Here is an 8,166-nt window from a genome sequence, read left to right as displayed (position 1 = left end):
ATGGTATTTTTTTGATTCTTTCTGAGAATTTGAACTCATCATGGCTCGCAGATTTTGTGTCTTACGACTTACACGACTCCGGCAAACTAAGGAGGAGCATTTGAACCACCATCTTCCGTTCTCCTAACTCTTCTCGTCTTGTCATGTTATTCCTTTTTGTTTTCATTTATATTATTCTCGTTCTTTTTTCACATTATGTATGCTGTTATAAGATACGCGTTTGCCGAAGCTTGAGTCCGATTGTATTTTATTTTTTAAGTACGGGCAATGTGAACTTCCATATATTTATGATTTCATCCTCAAAAAATGAACAAAGTAATGTGAATTAATTCAAATATAAGAACAAGACAGACTGTGTGCACACACTTGGAATGATAAAGATACAGTACTTGAAAGAAAACGGCAGGCGGTGGAGAACATGTAGAATTAACTGCTGGAGATAATGTATTAAATACCTCAAGTCTAAAGCTGCCTTCACCCCGACGTTGACAAACAACAAGAACAAACAAGTCCATTCATTCCTGCGGAGAATCAGGTTCCACACACGAAAAGCCATGACGCGCAGCGGTGTGGAACTTCCGCGTCCGATCGAGGCTCCGGGACGCGTTCAAATTTTCACTCTGACACTATGACACGAAGAGACATCAGTCAAGTTATTTTTTGAAATTGAGCTTAAAACCAAGTAAATCAGTGACATATATACAATAATGACGTTATTAACCTTAAACTTGGAAGTTTACCATATTCACTATCAATAAACCTCTTTGAATATGAATGAAATGTGTGTATTTTTTACGTTTGTTGCTTCTTTGCAAACACTATGTAAAGCGGGTTTTAAACTTTGATTCATGGAAAATGGTGAATGTCCATCTGATCAAACTACTCTCTGATCTAGAAAAAACGAGCTCTCCCAAATTCCCTGAAATATTTTGTGACGCGAAACCCAGGCGCAGATTATCCGGCGGCCAGGCTGTCGGATGCGATTACGGAGTCGGTGTGAAACTTGCTGTAGAGCAGTGAAGATTCAAGATTCAAGAGGTTTATTCGTCACATACATATACATACTTTCAAACATATACGCAGTGAAATGTTGATGCAACGCACCCGGTCATTACACACAATAGGTCCTGGACTGAACATAGTAGCTACCTAAGAAAATTTCTTTCTACGAGACCAACTAACTGATTCCTAAATTGTAATGCAGTAAGTCGAATACTATAGAATAAAATAAAAACATATAGAATAAAATAAAATAAAATAAAATAGAATAGATAAAGGGGATAGGCTTACGTATATGGGATAGACTTATGTATATGTGATAGGCAATTATGTAAATACAGATATGTGCATTAAAGTGGCATGTGAATAAAGTGAGGTAGTGTTGTGAGATAATACAGCACAGTATACAACAGTACAGCGCCGCAATACGGTGACACCGAACAACCCAGAACAGTGACACAGTATGCGGTACAGTATGCTAAAAACAGTACAGAAGGTAGTGGAGCCTATGTGTGTGGCTCCTTGCCCGACCGCAGCAGCTGGAATAGTCCGTTGTTGGGGTGGTGAGGATCCTTCATGATCCTGCAGGCTCTGCTACTACAACTCCTGGTGTATAAGTCCTGCAGGGAGGGGAGGGTAGTTCCAGTGGCCCTCTGCAGGGCCAGCCTGTCCTGAGCAGTACAGTTCCCAAACCAGGCAGTGGTGTTGCCTGTCAGGATGCTCTCCACTGCTCCAGAGTAGAAGGACTTGAGGATCCTCACCAGGACCCGGAATTTCCTCAGCTGCCTGAGGTGGTAAAGACGCTGCCTTGCCTTTCTCACCAGTGTCTGTTTGTAAGAAATGCTGTTGCTTTGATGCTTTGTTGGGATAAGTGAGGTTGAAAAAATGGGATGTTGTGAAACGTGGCAGAGAAGAAAGCCGATTAAATGAAAAGTATCACATTGGACTTTCAGATGTGATTTTTACAACAAAGACGGATGCTCCACACAAAGGCAGAGTTTGTCAGCATCAAGAATCTTTCAGCACTGTCAAAACGAATAATCTCATCTTTTTCCCTCTGTTGGTTTATCATCTTTATTGTCTCTGCACATAAACAGACACAGGTTTTGGCGACGGAATCTTGAAACACAGTTCTGTGTTTTTACATTGTTTGAACTGTATGACCCACATGTCCATATTGGGGTTCATATACAGTATATTCTGTTTTCATTCGAGAACGTTTGTGAAGTGTCGTAATCATTGTCATTTTTAATTGTTAATAGTTTGGTAATGTATCGTTGTGAACAATACATCAATTATGAAATATTGTGATATGCACTGATATTGATTAGTGTTAATCTTATTGAAGTATTTAGACTACTCAGCTGGAATTTGTGCCCAATATGGTGAAATATTTATGTACTATGGCACAAAGGCTTTCATCGTCACTTGAAAACAACCCGATGTCATCTTTGGAAAGTATGGACTTTTCAAACTTTTCTCTAAATTATCTGAAAGAAAATGTTTGATTTTTAATTATTTGTGTGTTTTTTTTTCTAAAACGGTTCACTTGAAGTTGTTTTCTAAGTAAAAGATTGTTATTACCGTACGTCTATTTGCAATGCTTAATAGTGTTTCGTGGGGGGAGTAATGGCTGTGTTACCTAGATGCCTCGCAGGCAATTTCACAATTTATTTCAATACACTAAACGTAAAGTTCATGATTAATGTTAGGATGGTGCATAGACACAACATCTTGGTAGTTCACAGCGCACATGCTGTCATACCACGCACTTTTTTTTAGTTGTTGTTTTTTCAGACTTTTGTCTGGGTCGTAGTCATTGAAAAGATAAGTTCATTTTTTAATTTCATTTATTGTCTTGAGTATTTTGGGAATAAATAGTTACATACAATTCAAATTTCTCATGTCTAGTTTCACTTATGCGCACGCGACCACACCCACACACGCACGCATGCACACACACGCACACACACACACACACACGCACACACACACACACACACACACACACACAAGCCCTTCCGCGTTATCCCATCACACGGACAGTTTTTGAAAATGGGAAATTGTCTTGAGTATTTTGGGAATAAATAGTTACATACAATTCAAATTTCTTATGTCTAGTTTCACTTACGCGTATGCGCACGCAACCACACCCACACACACGCACGCACACACACACACACACACACACACACACACACACACACACACACACACACACAGGTCCTTCCGCGTTATCCCGTCACACGGACAGTTTCTGAAAATGGGAAATCCTAGAGTTTATTTTGACATTAATATTGATGGCACCAGCGCTGGCAGGATTATAATGGAGGTAAGTTTCCTTTTACCATTTACTCTCATGGTAACCATGGGATTTTCAGCACCTTAAAATAACTTGTATTACTGCAGAGCAGCGCAGATGCATGAGACCTGATGCAGCCTGTCAGTGAATTAGGCCACTTTTACCATTGTTGTATAAGAAAACTCCATTATGACTGTCTTTGTTTGATTTATTTACATTATTGCAGCATATTATTGTGAATGATTTACAATAACCCTCACCGTTTCCTTATACAAGTACATTGTTATTGTAGCTTTCAGCGCGAGAAATAGGGCGTTTGATAGGACCAGGCCACGCATCCCATTATTTAGCAGACGACATGCATTTTAAATTTAAACGCATCAGTCTGCTGCATTTTAAGAGGCTGGATCTGTGAAAAACTCTGAACTTTTTTTTTCCTTAATTCAATCAAACATTTCAAGTTCACCGCAGCAATTTAAAGCGACAGAAAGTGATAATAAACGGGAAACACTGGGGCTCCCCGACACCAAGAAACTCCTGAAAACTTACAGGATTTACTCAACCTGCATGATAACATCTACCAAATACTTCCTTAAATGTTTAATTAAAATGTTCGGAACAATTTTGTTAAGGAATCACAATGAAGGAAAACATTGCAACTGATAAACTAACGTAACACCTCTTTTTGCCGAGTCACTCGTCCAGAGCGGGATCTCCAAAAAGGGGAAAGGCGTGGAAAACATGGAAACTCGCGAAGTATTTGCTTAATAACTACCATCAACTATTGTTTCTGAGTGTGACAAACTATCTCCTTATTGGATTTTGTAAACAGCTAAAAAACAGAGGTAACATTGTTTAAGAGAGAACAGGGATGCAATAAAATGTACAATCTTTATTTATTTGTGTTAACCCTGCAATCATGAAGATATATTTATATTTAAGATATATATATATATTTTGTAATGTACTTACTATGTGTACTAATGTACTCATTTTGTCCATGACTGACCGTCTGTCTTTTGCAGCTCAGGGCTGATGTTGTCCCGAAGACTGCAGGTACAGAATCTATCTATCTATCTATCTATCTATCTATCTATCTATCTATCTATCTATCTATCTATCTATCTATCTATCTATCTATCTATCTATCTATCTATCTATCTATCTATCTATCTGTCTATCTATCTGTCTATCTATCTGTCTGTCTGTCTGTCTGTCTGTCTGTCTGTCTGTCTGTCTGTCCGTCTGTCTTTTTATCCATCTATTCTCATCAACCCTCTTCCTAGTGCTCGTGTGTTTAATTAAAAACTGATGTGTAGAAATGTTCATCTGTTTGTGTTTTGCAGAAAACTTCCGGGCGTTGTGCACAGGAGAGAAGGGCTTCGGCTACAGGGGCTCCCTGTTTCACCGCGTCATCCCAACCTTCATGTGTCAGGTACAGTTTTTTCAGTCGGGAAGCAATAAAAAAAAAACCACGACAACGCAATCATCATCAAAATTGTGAGAAATGGAAAATAAATTATTTAATATGAATGATGACATCATGTTAACTTATACAAATGAGTCATTACATTTGTTGTACATTTCAATCAAATTTGTGAATCTCCTCTGGTGTGACATGTCCGGAACATGGTTGTGGAACTTATATTTTTTATTTATTTATTCTTTCTCATTTATTTTTCAAAAACTTTCACAAATTTGCGGTCGAGTTGAGATAAAAAAAAATACATTCATCATTCATATCTATAACTGGAAAAGTAAAAAACAACACATACAGTTTTCAATAGTTGAGACTCTTTGGCATGAAACCATATGACTTTCATGAAAAAAATAGAAAAGAAATATAGCAATAAACAGGGTCCAGGCTAGTTACTGTGACATGTGTGAGGTAATGATATTCAAGGACTATTTGCAATGCTGTAGGTGACAACCAAATAAATTGTCTGCAATGGAATTCTGCAATGTCTGCAATGTAGGTGCTATTTTTAACAAATCTGATGTTGGTGGTCATTCACATGCCTCGTCATTTACCAGTGATCTTTGAATTGCTTTATTATTTGGCGTGGCTATATTCTGTAATGCAGAGTCATAGTGATCAACACCAATACAGCCAGTAATACCTCACCATACGTTAATTTCAATGTTGTATTAGAGAACGTATGTGTCCTTGGCAATTCTGGTATTGCTATATGATCTCTTCCTCAAACATTGTCTTCTATTCTACCAGATGTTTCCATGTCTTGTTAAAGGCTCGTTCCTTCCATTAAAACATCATCGAGGTCACTTGCCGTCCATGTCAAAATATTTTACATTACGCACACAAACATGTTTATGACGCTTTGTTAATCCAATCGTCTTCTGGTAATATTTTATCTTAATTATTTTCAAACATAAAGGTTTATAGTTATCAAGTAATACCTGTCACTGTCATTTTGGATGGTTTCTGTTACAACTCACTACAATTCAGGGAGAATGTCAACTACATTCTCTGTGTTCCAAACGCAACACCTACCTCCAGTTTAACGGCGGTTATCACTGCGCTTCTGTGTATGTACAGTCTGTCAGAGTTCATCTGTAGTTAAAGTCCAATCAAATAGTCCAGTGAGCAGATTATATTTCTGGAGTATTTAAAAATGGCAGATTTAGTGTCAGGCAGTCGTTGTGCACCGCCATTTTGCACGTGCGTGAAGTGATTACACATGACCAGTGAGCAATGACACGCTTGTCTGTGACTGATCTGGGTCTGCAGTGCTATCACGTGACAATTGCGGAAATGAGAAAGGCAATGTTTTTTTTACTAACTTCTGCTACAAAAATGGACCAATTTGGATCAAACTCTAAGACGACACCATGGCAGAACTGCCCCGAATACAAATCGTATTCATCCTGTGCGTGGGTACGTCGGTTCCATGACATCCATGTTCCACTGACGTCAAATATTTCATGAACAAAAACAACAGGGGTCTCCGCCCCCCTTGGGGACTGGACCCCTAATAAAACCTAGAACCACCCCATTTATATCAACTACCCATCTACAATTGGGAATATTAACATCAACTTCACTTTCAGGGCGGGGACTTCACCAACCACGACGGAACGGGGGGTAAATCCATTTACGGGGCAAAGTTTGCCGATGAGAATTTCCAACTGAAGCACACGGGCTCTGGCACCCTGTCCATGGCCAACGCCGGTCCCAACACCAACGGCTCGCAGTTCTTCATATGCACGGCAAAAACTTCATGGTGAAATCCCCTTTCTCTGTTACAGGGGTCTCCTTGTGTTCGACCCGAGACCAAAAAAAACTTCCGTACAATCTTCCACTGAGTGCATTGTTGTTTCCACATTCCCTCTCCAGGTTAGACGGGAAGCACGTGGTGTTTGGCAACGTGGTGGAGGGCCTCGATGTTGTCAACGCGATGGAGAAGCAAGGCACTGAGGACGGCACATGCACAGTGCAAATCGTCATTGCAGACTGCGGTGAACTTAGATAGGACGCTTTGAATAAAAAAAAGTATTATAATAACATGAACAGATCCTATGAAAATACCCATCCCTTCAGCCTCTTTATCCCATTTGTTAAAATGACACATCTTCCAAAAACAAGTGACATTTCTAACCCCCCCAGTTATTTACCCAGTGACAGTCTCTAGTCTGGTATGATTTGTGAATGATGTGTAACTTTGGAACATTATGAGCCGTCCAATGAGGAGCACGTAGACACTGAATACAAGAATAAATATATAAATAAACTAAATGGTTAGTTGGTTTATCACTGCTCTGGCATATTAAATTCATTAAATCCATTTCTTCTCCATAATGTGAGTGCGTATGTTTGTATGTGTTTGTGTGACCTTTACCTTATGTTAGTATGTAGAGTCTAAATTTACATGTGGATAATATTCATAAGCATATAGAGATATATAATAATAATAATAATAATAATCATAATCATAATCATAATCATAATCATAAATAAATGGACCTCGTGTATAGCTCCAGGCTGCAATACACAATGTCCATTTTATTTGTGTTACTTACAAATGACATTGTGAAGATTTTCCGTAATGAGGCATCAACACTACAGGAATTCAGCCTGATTCTTACCCAAATTGTCTTATAGTACAATATTTTAATTGCCTGGCCATAATAGTGGTCTTTGTCCTGTGTAGTGTGACATAATCAGTGATTGTTTGCGACAAAAGAAGATGTTTGGACAAATGCTTCTTTATTGCCTAAGACTTAGGCTGTTTTTCATCATCTGGAACAATAACAACCACAAACTTTGTAATTATTTTCTATAACAATCTTTATTGTATTTCTTCTGCTAACAATCTACAATTGAAAAATTCAGTTAAATAGATGAATTGCCTGTAATGTAATACAGACAACATTCATCAGACATTAACATTAATTTGGAATTTGACTTATTATGGAAGGACTTGTCACGATTTAATGCCATCTCCCTTTCCATTTTAAGGCCGATATGTTTAGCTGTAGGAAGCTGCATGAGCATGAAGTTTTGTTTTTTTCACAATCGCCTATTTTTGTCTTTGAACCAAACCTTGTCATTGTTATAACTCACCGTGTTGTCCGTGTAAATAGATCTGTAGTCACAGTGACGGAAGTTGACGTTTGGTCTTGTGTGGGGCAATAATGACGTATAAAATCCACTTCACGGGTTCTAGTTTTCCGACGCATTCCTAGGAAATTAAAGCATTATTCAGTCTCAGTTTGGGTGGCCTGACTCGACTTGGTGACGATTTTCTGTGGATTAATGTTTTTGTGTGTCCACGTTTTTCAATGGGTTACGATTCCATGATACCGGAAAGAGGTGGATGTTTTTATTTACAGTTTTCAGGATAGTA

General features: G+C 38.5%; 1 protein-coding gene across 1 annotated transcript; it reads left to right on the top strand.

The window, feature by feature from the left end:
- The first annotated feature begins 3,219 nt into the window (after positions 1-3,219).
- On the top strand, positions 3,220-7,112 carry LOC307243419 (peptidyl-prolyl cis-trans isomerase-like). The gene is made up of 5 exons (XM_080018225.1): positions 3,220-3,331; positions 4,327-4,357; positions 4,648-4,736; positions 6,371-6,543; positions 6,657-7,112. Exons 1-5 carry the CDS (start codon positions 3,263-3,265, stop codon positions 6,790-6,792), a joined length of 498 nt encoding a protein of 165 aa, XP_079874351.1. The 5' UTR covers positions 3,220-3,262; the 3' UTR covers positions 6,793-7,112.
- The last annotated feature ends 1,054 nt before the right edge of the window (positions 7,113-8,166 follow it).

Source organism: Zeus faber (genome assembly GCF_960531495.2).
Source record: "Zeus faber genome assembly, chromosome: 17".
Taxonomy (NCBI): domain Eukaryota; kingdom Metazoa; phylum Chordata; class Actinopteri; order Zeiformes; family Zeidae; genus Zeus; species Zeus faber.
The sequence above is the reverse complement of the archived record's forward strand: the minus strand, read 5'-3'. Positions and strand labels throughout refer to the sequence as shown.